The sequence below is a fragment of the Cynocephalus volans genome, chromosome 16 (assembly GCF_027409185.1).
Source record: "Cynocephalus volans isolate mCynVol1 chromosome 16, mCynVol1.pri, whole genome shotgun sequence".
NCBI classification, from domain to species: domain Eukaryota; kingdom Metazoa; phylum Chordata; class Mammalia; order Dermoptera; family Cynocephalidae; genus Cynocephalus; species Cynocephalus volans.
In genome coordinates, this window is record NC_084475.1 from 2596182 (window position 1) to 2611827 (window position 15646).

General features: G+C 34.2%; 1 protein-coding gene across 5 annotated transcripts in view; it reads right to left on the reverse strand.

Moving 5' to 3' along the window:
• GPATCH8 (G-patch domain containing 8) overlaps positions 1–15646 on the reverse strand; it is a 99879-nt gene that overhangs the window by 59177 nt on the left and 25056 nt on the right. For 2 of the 5 annotated variants that reach the window (XM_063080460.1, XM_063080462.1), the window contains exons 2-5: positions 14809–14883; positions 13748–13782; positions 8590–8607; positions 6226–6298 (exon numbers count right to left, since the gene is read on the reverse strand). Coding sequence is in view for 2 of the 5 variants with exons in the window: in XM_063080459.1 (XP_062936529.1) it covers positions 6226–6298; positions 14809–14883 (148 nt within the window). In the remaining 3 variants the exon portion in view is untranslated. Of the gene's footprint in view, positions 1–5389; positions 5488–6225; positions 6299–8589; positions 8608–13747; positions 13783–14808; positions 14884–15646 lie in introns of all 5 variants that reach the window. The other 3 variants (XM_063080459.1, XM_063080458.1, XM_063080461.1) reach the window with 2 other exon arrangements.

Genomic DNA, 15646 nt, shown 5'->3' on the forward strand with positions numbered 1-15646 from the left:
ACATTCTTTTTAAAAAGATGTGTGAGAAATCTGGAGATACATTCCAAATAAGCCTAGTAGAACTTTGGAAAAGCTGCTTCAGTATCAATAAAAGGGATGTACAGAAAGCAATTGTATGTTTAACCACCATATTAATCATTTGGTAATAAGGAAGAATCATATATCATAAAATTTTTAAAAAATTTCATGAATAGTCAGCTTTCTGTGTTTCAGTTAGGTTTTAGAAACTGGTTAAAGACTGGGGTTGACATGTAATCCATTTATAATGAGAAATAGGTTTCCAGGTAGGGTTTTCATACAGGAAATCTGACTTTCAGGAACAAAATAATGATTTTAAGTAGGAGATACATATGTATCTATTCCATAATAAACAGTTCTGCGCCTTTCTTTTTCACCTACTGTATCTTTGAAACTGTTCTACACATATTGAGTACATACTAAACTACTTTAATCCTTTTAAAGCTACATAGTCTTCCTTTATACCATTTTAGTATTCTATTTCTTCAAATCTAAAATGCCATTAACCATAAAACACATTATTATTTTATATGTCACTAAGAAATTAAAAAGCTGCCAATTACAATGCCACTGATAAGCTGTATCTGATTTTAGTTTTATTAAAATATGAAAAAATGCATCTTAGAATGAATGAAATATGGTGGATTGTTTCCAATCTTTTGTTGATACAGTGAGATAATGAATAACCTCAATCATACCTTATTTTGTGCATTACAAGAATAAGTTCAGGATAGACAATTAGAAATAAGAATTGCTAGATTCAAGGATACATGCATTTTAATCTTTATGTATTCCAAATTGCTCTCTGTAGTAGTTTTACCAATTTATACTCTCACAGCTATGACGTAAGTATCTGTTTTCAATAATTTTTTTTAACTGTTTCTAGTCCAAGTGAAAAACGGTATCTTGTTGTAGTTTAATATGAACATCTCTTATTATGAGAAGGGTTGAGAATATTTTCATATGTTTAAAAGCCATCTGCATTATTTTTCTGTACAGTGTTCATGTCATTTCCCCTTTTCTATTTAGGTAATGTCTTTTTCATACTGATAAATACATGAAGGAAATTGGTCCTTTGCCTATGAGATATTACAGATATTTTCGCCAGTTTACTTGTTTGTTGACTTTGTTTATGATGAAATATGGCCAAATTTATCCTTTTTTTAGTAGCATGTAGGTTTCTTATTCCAAGATGATTTAAAAAATAATTCTCCTATTGTTCATCCTAATAATTTTGTACACATTTAAATCTTTTATCCAACTGGAATCTATTTTGGGGTAAAATATGACAATAGGGATCCAAGTTTTTTTCTTCTAGGTTGCCACCCAGTTGTCCCAACACCACTATTGAGTTACTGAGGCTCCCTCTAGATGATGTAAATTAGACTCAGAAGTAGAGATGACGAGTGAGCTTGGAACGGTGAAACAGAAACCAAAATTAGGAATTTAGGAGTCCTAAAAACATATAACATTAAAAGCACAGCTGACAGTTAGCTCAGATGGGTAGAGTGTGGTGCTACATATAAAAGCACAGATCCTGGAGTCCAATATCTAACACATGTAAAGCATGTTAGCCTCTATTGTTGTTAATTCTGGGAAATAGAGAGTAACAAGACAGAAGTTTCTATTTATGATTTTTATGACATTTAGGTTTCTGATTAAGACGTAAAGATGGATTATCGCTAATTCAGTTAGAATATACACTATACAATGGAGGTGTTAATAACAATAGGCATTTATACAGCATTTTACAGTTTTTATAAAGTGACTTTACTAACATTAATTTACTTTGTCCCCATAACTACTTTATGAGAAGATGGACAGATATTTTGATTCCCATTTACTGCTGAGGAAAATAATTCAGTGATGGTAACTTGTCCCTTTACCTACAGGAAATGGCAGTGCTACACTCAAACCTAGATCTTATGCTTCCAAATGTTATTAACACAATGCCATCATACCCCACACCAAGTACTTTTACGCAAAAATAAATAAGAATCCCTATGCTCAAGGAGCTTGAAGTAATTTATCAATCAAATATTCAAACAGATCACACACTTAATTCTAAGCATGGAAGGAGTACATAGAAGTATAAAACATAGTCACTTTCCTCAAGAAACCGTCAAAGCCCTACAGTAGTTTAAAAAGTAGCATTTAGAGAACTGGAAAATAAACCTGAAGGGCAGAAACCATGTCCTATCTACTTTGTCCATGTCTTAACGCTACTTACAACAGGTATAACTAGAATATGTTATTAGCTCGGTAAATATCTGTGGGTTGTTTAAATGTATTGGTTGAACCTTCTACACAGAGTGAAATATAAAATATCAGACCCCACTCATTTTTCCCAGGAGCTGAACTTTTGGTTGTTACCAAAGAACCAGCTAAATCATCAAATAGCTCTTAGACAATGAAACAGAGGAAGTTCAGGCACCATTTCTGGGCTACACCTACTGAGTAAACACACTTCACAGTGAAATAAAGATTTTGAGCTACACTCTGTTACATTTCAAAGCTGTCAAAAGGTTATCAAACAATTTCCAGAACCAAATACTGTCCAACTGCCACAAAATACAGCTGTCATTCACTATTGCTTTATTCCATATTAAATACATCCTCTGCCTCTACAATAAGCAATTCCTATAATATTTCTCATCAACAGGGCTTTCTTTGTGCTGTTTCCTTCAACCTTGCCAAAATATTCTTTCTACAGGTCTTTAATTTTTTAATACTAACACTTATTTGCCACGGACAATAAAAATTTTTTTTTTAACTTTTGAAATATTTTAATAAATACTAAGAGAGAACAAAGGGTGAATAATAAGAAAATTAAAATACAAAAATAAAACCAGTTTACAAAGTACAATTTTATATCCTGCCACAGATAACTTCATTCCAGAGTTAGCATGCTCTATTCCCCAATGTCTGGCACTCTGGCTCTTGTCAGAATCCTGCAGATGTCGCCAATTTGTCTGGCTACTGCGAGGCTAAGGCTAAGGCTGATGTCGCCTATCCTGCTCACAGCGCCAATTGTCTAGCTCTTAATCCTGTTCGTGACGCCAGTTGTAAAGCTAGGCAACCACGCCGGTTGTTGGGATCTTTTACCTGCTGGTAATCCTGCACCAGCTGGGCCGATGGTTGAGCTAGGGCTGGGTCTGGAGCTCCCAGACCCCTCTAGCCCATTCACAGACTGGTTTACAAACCCTTCACATGCTAGGCTGGGTCACCAGACCCCACACACTCCAGGCCAGGCTGGGTCACCAGACCCCTTCACGCAGGTCTATGAGCTAGGTAACTGGCCACATGGTCCTTGGAAGCTGCAGGTCTAGAAAAACCTCACCAGACTCCTCTCTACTCTCTCTTTCTCTCTCCTTTCTCATCTGAAGAACACAAGAATAGGAACAAAACTAGAAATACACACTGGTGCACATGTGCACTAACTCCACGCGCGCGCGCGCGCGCGCACACGCACACACACACACACACACACACAATTTGCTTACAAAGGATGCTGAACCAGACCCAACTGGACCCCAGGCGAGGGCCCTGACAAACTATCCTATTTTCCCAACACCCAACCTATCCAGTGACAAGATAACTGCACTGGAGCCAAAACGACTGGCACTATCTATAAAGGCCCTGAGTGGGTCAAAATAACTTTCAAACCTTTGGCAAAAAAGCCCAAAGATACCAGGTTTAAATTTTAGTGGGTGGTTGCATGTTAGATACATTAGAGTCCTAAATTCAAGAAGAGAACTGAAAGGTGACAATAAACTAGTAAATGCAAAGAACTTATAAAGTGTGAGCCTAGAAATGACATGCAGTGACTGGTCTATACAATACCAAAGAGGCGTTAATCACTTTCACTACAGCAACAAGGCTTTCTTCAATGGTATTTATAGCAAAGCTTTGGTATGGTGAAAAAAATCCGTTATAAATTGCCTCAATATGCCACAAATGGGGCCGAGCCCGTGGCGCACTCAGGAGAGTGCGGCGCTGCAGCGACGCTCCCGCTGCGGGTTCGGATCCTATATAGGAATGGCCGGTACACTCACTGGCTGAGTACTGGTCACGAAAAAGACAAAAAAAAAAAAAAAAAAAAAGCCACAAATGTGGTTATAGTCTAGGTTAAATCATGTGGGTATTACAGAAAGAGCTATGTGTGAGAAACCAGCATAATGCCTGCACACTACTGAATCTAACACTAGGAAACAGGAGTCATTCACAAAAAAATTAACCTCAGCCCTTAATTTTGAAAACAGAATAAGGTTTCATTCTTTTTGAAGGGTAAAGGCACTATACTAGCCATTTAAAACAGATGGGCTTTGCACCAACAATATCAATATACTTAATACCCCTAAACTGTACATTTAAAAATGGTTAAGATAATTTTGTGTTTTTTTCCCCCCACAAATAAAAAGGAAACAAACTTCAAATGGGCTTCAAATTTCCCTTGTATTTTAAAAATAATAATATATTTATAAGTTACAGAGTACTTACTATATGCCTGTTACTATGGAGATGTAGGCAAAATATGGATGAAACCTAATTCTTTTTAAGGGGCTCAAAGTTTGAAAAAAACCAAAATTCTAAAGTGTTCTTAAAAACAAAAAATGTAATAATTTTGGTTCATCTAAAGCAAGTGAGTATCCATTCTTAAACTATCTCTCTCAACCTCTCTCCATGGGTCCCCCCGCCCCCTGCCCCACCCCGCCCTGCTGCAGGTTCTAGTTGTACTTTAAAGTCTCTGATGCTTGAAATGAAAAATTCTGAGATTCAAACAGATCTGCCAGAGAATAACAATCAACAATGATCCTGAGCATCCTGAAGAAGAAGAGATGTCTCTAATTGGAGAGAAAGATCAAATCTAGTCTCTGGACCTTATGTGCAATCACTTCCTTCCATTCAATTCAACCCAACACTTAGAACTATGCAAACCTCCGGGACAAATTCTATCAAAAAGGCATTTCTATTTCAGTACTGATTGCCCTACCTCTCTTCTGGACTCATAATCTATGGTCTATGTCATACAAGTTTCTCTTAATTGTAGAATATTCTTTGTATTGTTTGCAAAGAATTCTTGTGCCACTTGAAAAACAAGTTTAATAGTAATCAAATCTATGTCCTCAAAAGAACAGGTTAGTGCTTAGCAATAAATACTGTATCAAAATATATTTGCATCTCCTATGTGTTACCACTGAAAAGAATTTGCAGAAGTAGAATTTAAAAAGCAAAGGTGTTAATGATTGAAATGTCCTATTTCATGCCCTGTCCTCTTTCTTGTTCTTAACACACTTGAGCTATAGACTTTCACATTCAAACTGTGAAAATCCATTTCTAAAATTCAAAGAATTAGTCAACAGTAGCACACCTCTCTCCAAAGATCCCTTTGTACAATGAGCCCCTCCATGACCAGATGTAGAAGCAAAATGATTCCCATCATTTCTGACGCAGCATTCACATCACAATCTGCAAAGAACAAACAGTATTTCTTGAATCTGAGAAAGCTAAAAATTGAATGCAGTTGGTTGGTTTCCAACCAGCAAGAACTCGGAAGCAGAAACGTGATCCAAATGATCAGCATAGTTAAAAGGAAAAACAGACGCAATGGAAACTTTTAAGCCATACATTTTCCAGAGCCTGATCTGAACCTGGGAAATGACAGCCCTGCTCAGAGAGCCCTAGGAAACCTCTACTCTCATTTTATGTTTTTTGAGGGTTAATTTTTCACTCCACCAGTACGTGGATTCTGAATGCAGACCAAAAGAGACGAGGCAATCACCAGCTTCAGGAAGAATTTGGAAGAACAAAAGTTAAACTCCACTGGATGATTCTCTTTATAATACCAAAGCCACAATACAACATTACTAAATGGCACAAAGAAAGCACACTGTGGCACTCCTTTTATTCCACCCACCCATCACCTCCACCAAAAAAAAATTAAAACAGGTTGAGTTATATACAGTATGTTTGACTGAAAGTTTTAATGACACAGCAGTTACTCTTGCAAATTACTAGCAAATATGGAGGCTTAACAGTGACTTAATATACAGTTATAGGAAAAATAGACTCTTCTTGGGGGGAAAGGCAGCAGGAAAAAACCCAAATGCTTTTTTAAAAAGACAGCAAATATATTCAGGTACAAGATCTGCATCAAAAACATTGTTTTCTTTCTTTCTTTCTTTCTGGTAAATTGTAAAAACTTACCCTGAAGAGATTTTCCCAATCCCTGGCCCAGCTTCCACCCATGTTTCTGGAGTAAGCGGTGTCCAATATTATCCTGACAGACAGAACAGAGAGACAAACCAAAAATATTCCAATAATATATTCTTCCCTTCCTAGTGACACTTAAACAGGTGTTGAGCAAGAGATAGTACTACATATATGCATGCAAAAATGTGCTAATACTAGAGGAAATGTGCCCAATAAAAGGGACATTAATGTAAAAAGAAATGCTGGCTAGTATTTTATATGAGAACATACGGGGTAAGGGTCCTTTCTGATGGTGTGCTGGGCAACTTTTGTACATAACACTTTAAAAAGGAGAAAAAGGGGATGGGAAAAGGAGAATGCATTTATGAACTTTTAAACATTAAAAAGCATAAAATCAAGGTACTTAAACAATCATATCCACCACCTAGACAGCACCACTTTAAGATTTGTTTCTTAAAGAAAATCTACATTGTGTTTAGTTATTTTATTTATGTGTCAGGCTTTCATGATACAAAGTAAATTATAAGTGTAAGACTGCCCCACCACTAGAAATGAAAAAACAAAAAAACAAAAAAACAAAAAAACCCCAACAACAACAAAAAAAACAATCAGAGCAAAATCCAGGCTAGACTTGATTGGTTTTTTAATATATATAAAATATATAAATATTTAACTAGCATGCAGCCAATATTAAACTGAAAAAACAGTGAGGTTAGTAAAACAAGAAATTAAATTGATTAAACAGAAAAATAAAATGAGCTCAAGCACAGACTGAGTGATGCATTTCAACATGTAGTCTAATAAAAATGCTAAGATGTTAGAATGAAACAGGCCTAGCAATAAGTTAACAGTAAAGAACCATTAGTGCATGTAGGGGGAAAAAACCCAACATACATAATGTCTCATCTTCCTAGGTGCACACTGGAAAAGGTGAAATATGTATTTCAATTAAGTTGTATGAAAAGACACCAGAAACAACAATTAAGTGTCAGCTTTTGTGTAAGTGGTCAAGGTATCAGAAACTTCTGAAGCACTTTGTCCAATTCTTTGCTTTTTACAGTTACTGTTAAATACCAACATAAAGCTAAAAGAACCACTGACTGTATCAGAAAAAATGATGGTACTTGTCCAAAGGAAAACATTTAAAAATCATAAACACAAAGTGTTCTATATGTATTAAAATGTAATTTATGGAATTAATCTGGTATCACCATTTGAAAATAATCTCATATTTCCTGAAATCAATTTATAAAGCTAACAAAACCACAAATCTCTGCATTAAAACCAAACATTTCATATTAAATTATGTATCTTCCAGTTCCATATTCAATGATAAAATGCTCTTTGAAACCATAGAGGTGGGAAAGAAAACATTATTTTACTCTTATCTTCTCTGACAGGAAGTTAGAAGAAGATTAAGCTTCCCCAATGCTTTTTTTTTTTTTAAATGACAATTTCCTTCTATAAATTTATGACAGAATGCAAACTGAAAAACTGGGCTGAGCAGCTGATTATTTTGTTTATGGAAGGAAAGATGAGGATACTTTTTTAAAAACAAAAAGTGGAGGCAAACTATAATCAAAAACTTATTTCTAAAGCAAGAGGCTCTTGTTTTAAACATATGTGTATATATATAAATAATCATTATGGTACACAAAAGGTCACCAGAAATTATTTTTGCTAAGAACTGAAAGAATTAGAAAAGGCTATCGAGTGTATAATCTCAAGTGATGACTTCCACATTATTAGACATCACAAAAACATAACCTAACAGTACTACTGCTGCTGCTGCGACGTCTTCCCTTCTCCCCTCTCAACTGAATTGTAAGTTGAAGTATTCCCTTATCCAGTACTCAGTGTTAAATTATTTATAAATAACTTTATTATTAAAAAAAGATTAAAAGTCTCCATATAAGTATTGTTACCAGAAAATGGAAAAGGTAATGAGGCCCTTATTTTACTACTGTGAAAACAAACTTACCTGTATATAAAATCCTTATTTCATATAATAATTCCTACAACTGAATAACTCTGGAAAGGACAAAGATAACAGAATAACTCTAAGAGTATGTAGTTGATTAAATTATTGTTTGATATCTTAATAGACTATTGTTGTAACTATACCTGGCACCAAGATTTGGGTATTAAACAATGCTGACAAAAATTGTTGCCCCCCCATTTTGTTTTTTGTTGTTGCATTTTTTTTTTTTAAGAGAAAACTCAAATCTTTGGCTAAACAGAGATGAGACATTATGCTGACTGTGTTATATCATGAATGCACTTAAATAAACAGACAGATGAAGCAGTATGCTATTTCCAAAAGCAGTGCAAGTGGAGTGAAAGCATTTCCATACGAACCTGGCTTTAAAAACTGGGCTGTCAAAAGAACAGTTAAATGTAACACAAAGTAAGAAACTGTCCAATCACTAATGGTCGTTTTTTTTTTTTTTTTGTCTTGTTTTCAATTCACTGCTTGCAAGTAATGTATTTATTAAAGAAGAGTGAAAGCATAAGTAAATTCACGAGTCAAGACCAGCTGAGAGATTCAACAGCAGCGTGTTGTGACTGACAACAGTGAAAGGAAAAGCAAATGTTAAAGGGAGAGGGAGAAAAAAGAAAAATTTAGGTTATACACATTAGCACGACTTTTACAAAACCACTCAAGAGGATGCCTGTCACCTTAAAAAAGCTATTAATACAAAATGGTAGTGGCATTTCTTTTTAAAACTTTAGGTTAAAACTGTTCCTTAATTAAATCTACTTTCCCAGGTATGAATAGAGAATGAAATGTTGAGGACTATATTGAAATATTTAACCACTCTAAGTCCTTCCAATTATAACAAAGGCAACAGGAACTATGGACACATCTCTCAGAACCTCTTCCCTTTCCTAGAGTAAATGAATGACTAATACAGAAAAAACTGAACCTTTCCTACCATTTCAAACTACCTGCTTTTAGAGGAAAAAAAGCAGCTCTGTGACTCAGCAGAAAGAGCTAGTATTCGGTATGATCCCTTTTCCTACCAAAAAAAAGAAAAAAGGTTTTATAAACACTGTCAAAAATCCAAAAGGATGATAGTTAACACTGGAAGGCAAACCAAAATACTTTATAGCAAAGTAGAACAAAGCAGATTAGTCTATCTCTGAAATGATCAAAACTTTCACTATAAAAGAACAAGGGACTCAATCAATCACCAGCCTGCAGAAAATAAATAATGTATTTTCTCTGTTTAGGGTTGTGGCTTTGCCAGTTGTGCCCATGGATACTATCTATAACAGTATGTTGGCACTAGTAATTTATAAGCTCAAACAGATAATCTAGACAGAACAAGGGCAATGAGGACAAAATTTACTTCTAAAATAGTAACTATTAGGGAAAAAAATTTTTTTAAATAAAATAGCAACTCTTTACTATTTGAAGCACTAAACTGGTTGAGTATCCCTTATCTGAAATGCTTGGGACCAAAAGTGTTTCAGATTTTGCATTTTCATGGATTTTGGAATATTTGCATATATACATAATGAGATATCTTGGGGATGGGACCCAAGTCTGAACATGAAATTCATATATGTTTCATGTACACCGTATACACATAGTTTGAAGGTAATTTTATAAAATATTTTTACTAATTTTGTGTATGAAGCAGTGTGGAATTTTCCACTGTGGCATCATGTCAGTGCTCAAAAAGTTTTGGATTTTGGAGCACTCTGGATTTTCAGATTTGGGATGCTCAACCTGTAACAGTGACTAAAAATCTTTCAGTTTTTGTTCTTTAAATAAAATATATAATTTGGGGCTTAATTATAATCTCATAGAACAAAAAATAAATTGTAGAAAAAATTCTTTAAAATAGTTTGGTTTCAAATAACAAAGATGCATGATAAGTGGTAGGCTGTTCATACTTTAAACGTACAGGAAGAATTGTGAGGAAATCCTAATTTTAAAGTAATTAATAAGGCAACTGGAAAAAGTTGGCTTTCCAAGTGATTCATAAAGAGTTCACACAACCTGTTTATTATGCTCTGCGCTCAAAACCACAAAATGGTGGCAGTATGGCATGTTCTTTGGTTGGAAACAAAGTTCTTCTAATTCTGGTTCAACCATAAAGTTGAACTAAAAACGCAATTTTTTCACCAAGATTACCTCAGCTGGCCTTTTTTTTTTTTTTTTAATTTCTAAACTTAAATGTCTAACTAAAATGCTACACCCTTCTCCTTCATTCTACTCTATTATACATGCGGGAAAGAGGAATGTAATTTTTAAAATGGGAAGATCTTTGAAGGCAAGAAATGTGTATTATTAACCACCACCAATATTCTGAAAACAATACCAGCAATAAAAACAAAAACCAGAAAACTCGTTATTAACTGTCTCAGCCTTTACTCTACACTTTTATTTATTAATTAAGTAGAAAACGTTCCCAGGAACTTATCTCTGCTCCATGAAGCTGTATACCACCACAGTAACAATGATCATTTTAGCAAGAGCACCACCAATGTGTATGATGGGAGCCTGCCAAAACACAGATAAAAATTCACCTATTGTATAGGGCTGACTCCAAGTTTCTGAAATAATATCATCTCTCAAAAGAAAACTATACTACAGGTATGTCAGTAACTGGATGAATATATTAATTCTACACTGAATTTTCTTTTAGTTGACAGCCACATTCAATTTACACCATCTAGCCCATTTTCAACAGTGACAAAAATGTTAAGTCTCTTGAGTGGATTGTAAGCTTTGCTGATTGTGTATTAAAGACTCTGTAAGCAAGAACCAAATGCTACTAGGTGAACCCATGCAAACCACAAGTTGTAAAAAATCCCAAAACAAAAAAATCTATAGCTCACTATAGATGACACAATGAAGACCAGAGAGAAAAGCCATATAGTAATGCTACACCATTCAGCTCCAAGAAGCACATTATTTATAGTGCAGTCCACATATGGTCACTGCTAAATGTCAAGTCAGCAGTCTTATAGTGTTACAGTTTGGAATTAGTGGAGTCCACAGATCTAAACAGATATGAAACATGACAAAACCCAATTACACATGTACTTCTAAATCCCTAGATGGGCAAACTAAACACTTGTAACTGGAGTTTCAAACTTATACTAATTTTTTAAACCTGGTTGGTCAACCTGACAACTATAAAGACAGTTTAATCAGTCAGGTAGTGCAAAGACCAACTAATGGCTGATGGGCAGTTACACTTCCAATTGCACCAATGACAACATATTTTAAGTCTATGATGCAGGCATTTTGCCTTCTGTATAGCTTAAAATCATTCTCTTAACTGATTTCTCATCTTCTAACTATGATAAAGGTCATAAACAACCATAAATCCTAAATCACAACAACTAATTCATATAACTGATAAAATCCTAGCCTGGGCTATGACTTTAGATCAAGTGTTATTTGTTTTCTAAATATTTTATCTTTAAGGTATTGTGGAGGTCATAATTATAATGGCTGGGACCTAAAAAACTCATAAAACAATAACTTTTAAAATTTAAGTTCAAAAAAGTTTGTTATAATAACAATAAAACATTAATACTTTCCACCTTCTGATTAATTCAAATAACGAAGTTATCTAGCAATTCTTTCATAATTTTCTTAGAAAGGTGTTTTATTCTTGACCAGAAATTTCATCAAAAGATATCTGGTTGGTTAAAATAAAGAAGGGGAAAAAAAACTTTATAACAAATATTATTAAATTCTTTACGAGGGCTGATTTTTTTAGTGTTTTCAACATTTGCCTATTGAAACTGAAATACCTGTACCATCTCACTAAAAAGTCTAGGCTTCAGAAGTTCAATAAAAGCATAATGCACTATTACATCTCTGTATTTCATTTCTCATCTTACTGGTTTGCATCAAATTTACCCTATTACAAAGCAAAAAGACCTTAATCCTATACTCACAATAACCCTTCAAACGGGCATATTCTTGGCATAAACCTGTGCAGACTTCCATGGTTACCAGCTTCTGCAGATCACCTTTGTTATAAAAAGAAAAATGACTAGACCTTTAGCTCTTGCAATGATCTGTAGACTCCCAAAACTGCATATTTCCAGCCACTCTTGAGTTGCATGCTGTAGCAAAACAGTCAGCACCTCTCAATAGATATTGCTGCAGAGAAAGATTTTAATTCAGCAGACTCTTTCTGTGTCAGAAGCAATGCCATTTTCCCCTAAGAACAAAACAGCTAAATATAGCCAGCCAGCCAGATAACTTAATATATACTTATTATTTGGTGGGCATTCCCACCAAGTAGGTGATAGGGGACACTTCTTTTGTTTTGGGGGGAGAGGAGGGAGCACTACTTTGATGTCAATCATTGCAGGAGTTTCTTTTAAAACTTTTAAATTTTACTCACAAATGATTAGGAAGCAGAAATAAGATCCCTCCTATCTTGTGTGTCCCACTTCTATCTAACACAATGTAGGCTGTGAAGCTCCTCCTCCTACTGTACTACCTAAACTACTACATCACAAATAATGCATCTATTTATGTGTTTCAGGAGTAAATTTTCATTTGAAGTATAATTTATTAATATAATATACATCTCTGAACATAAATTTATTTATTAAAAAATTAAATATCCAGTCTGGACACTATACCATTTGCTATTTTAAGTGAAGAAGATAACACTATTTAATAAATAAGGCATATATCAATTCTGCTACTACTCACTGAGATTACTCAACAATGATTACTCAGTCAGACTGTCTTCTGCTAGTGTTCTCTCTATGACATATGCTGGAAAAATCTCTGGACATTGTGAGAGGTAGAACAGCATTAACCTCACGTGCCACAGGAATGAGTTTTCCAAAAATCTTACAATGTAGCCATAAAAGAAGGCTTAAAAAATGTTAAATACCATTTAATTTAGTGCTTTCTAAAAATTTTTGTTTGGCATAGCAATAATGAATACTAGGCAGAAAATTTAATCTAATTAAATTTCCTACTATTGTCGAGTCAGAGTACCCACAGAATTATAGCTTATATAAGAATATTAATCAACCATGCATTTGTAGTATACGGTACTGGGGCCTTGCTTCTGATGGTTTTCTGTTCTTAAACTTTGACCCAAAGAAACATGGTTAAATTAAAATTGAAAAATTAAATTATTTTTCAAGTATAAAATACTGGTCTAACCTACAGATTTCATTACAAAATTCTGCCTTGTGATAAAACCCAAGATGATATAGAACAAGGCACAAACTTCAGTGATTTTTAACTTGGCAAAGTGGGCTTGGCATTTTACCCTCACGTCAAAACACAAGACTTGACTTTCAGCACAACATCAGATGTGAATTCTCCCTCTGCAGCATTATCACATGCGTCATCAATTACTGCCATGCCTAAGTCTAGCATCATGCCAGCACATTAAGACAGAAGGTACTATATGCAGTGTTCACTGGACCAAAAGGACAGAAATAAGAAGGGGAGGTGGGGAGAAAGAAACCCTAGAGAAGAAATTAAAAAAAAGGCAGACCGTGCAATACAAACCAGATCATGGCTGCTTAGCTAATATGGGCCAACTGCTGTGGAAGAAAAATGTCGAACACCCCAAGTTGTGTAAATTTCTGTAAACATCTAAACACACACACAAACACACACAACACCAACCTAATTAGGAACATAAATATATGTTGATCCTTTACTATGTTACAGTTTTTAAAATAAATGCTAAAATTAAAATATATGTGCTCTCTAAATTGCCTTCTTATTTTCCCAAGGGAGAAGAAGTTAAGTGTTTCTGAAAGGGGGAAGGGGCCCTGTCTTGACTGCTAATAAAGATTAAGATTCCCTCTTTGATTTTCTTCCCCTACTTGAGTTTTACCAGTAACTCATTAAAACCCTCATTAAATATGTACACTTAAGCACAAGTATTAAATGCTGACAATAATGACAAGTTTAGACAGTTTAACAACGGACCGTGTTATTTTAAAAAAGCAGGTTTTTCAAAATGAAAATGATGTTCAAAAATTAAGAAGTTTTTTAAAATTAAGAATCAGGAAAATACATCTACTTCTTCTATTGCTTGGTATCATGAATGTTTGAAACTAAGGAGTGTAATAGAAATAATTGACTTTTGACAAAAACCAGATATATCTTAAGCTACAGAGACCAAGTTTACCATGTTTCACAAGTCTGGTGAATAAAACATATTACTCTTTAACTGTTTCTAATGGAACATTTCACACATGATTATGCTGCCCAGGAAAGGTGAAGCTATTAAAGGATCAAAATACATTTTACTCCTTTATTCAATCTATAAAAACACTAAACTTTAACTTGCTATCTTTAACAGACTATCAGTATAGGCCAAAATAATATTTTTCCAGCAAAATTCTAATTTGTTTCTAGATTTTTTTGGACTTATTTCCTAACATATTAATTATTAGATTACTTCCCAAACTCTATTTGATTATTGTAGGGCATGCAAGAAAACAGCTCTAAACTGTACTATCAGTTATTAATAAGTTTAACTTCATTCACATCAAGTGTCACACGAACATTACCTAACTAACTGGCTAAAACCCCAAATTCAGCACTGATTATCTTACCGATTCTATAGGCTTGTCGAGTGATGCTTGTTCAATTTCCAAGTGTCCTTCTTCATACTGATCAAAGTGATTACCCTGAAAAAAGAGGGCTACAGTTATATTTCAAAAAATAATAAATGTCAAAACTAATAGCCTAACCAAACTAGGCATTTCTAATTCTCCATTCTTTTTCATACTGCAAATTCAGATTTTTAAAAAACCTATAACAACAACTTACTAGGAGTCTAGGCCTGGCAATCTGAACTCTACTTCTTCTGATAAGTGCTGAAATTGTAAACTAAAACAGTATCAACCATTTGGAACATCAGCTCTTTCTTAAATTGACTATATTAGGAAGACTGCAGAATCTTAAAAACAAAGGGCTATGCTGTTTTTCTTTCATAAACAACATTATATTAAATTTTTAATACTAAAGAAAAAAATCAGAAAAATGCAAATAAAATCTATATTATAATACTGTTCAATGCTGATAACATTACTTTTAAATGAAACTACTAAAACATTAAACTTTAAATCATCAATTGCTACCATCAGGTTTTCAAATAATACAAAAATACAATCTCTTGACACAGTTTCCAACTGCAACTATTCCTCAAGATGACCTGCCAAGAGAGTTAAACATGCTTGTATAATGCCAAGTTTGATCATAATCAAGCAAGCTGTCACTGCTAAACAGTTCAACTAAGGATAGGTGCAGACAACTAGGAAATTCTCTCCAATCAGGGTTTTCTTGGATCTCCTGTTACAGTATGAAGGAATAGCTTATAATTTGACTTTAAATCAAAATATCAATTTCCTGGTTCCCTTCTTGTTCCAAAGTAGAGGGCAGGAGGATTTT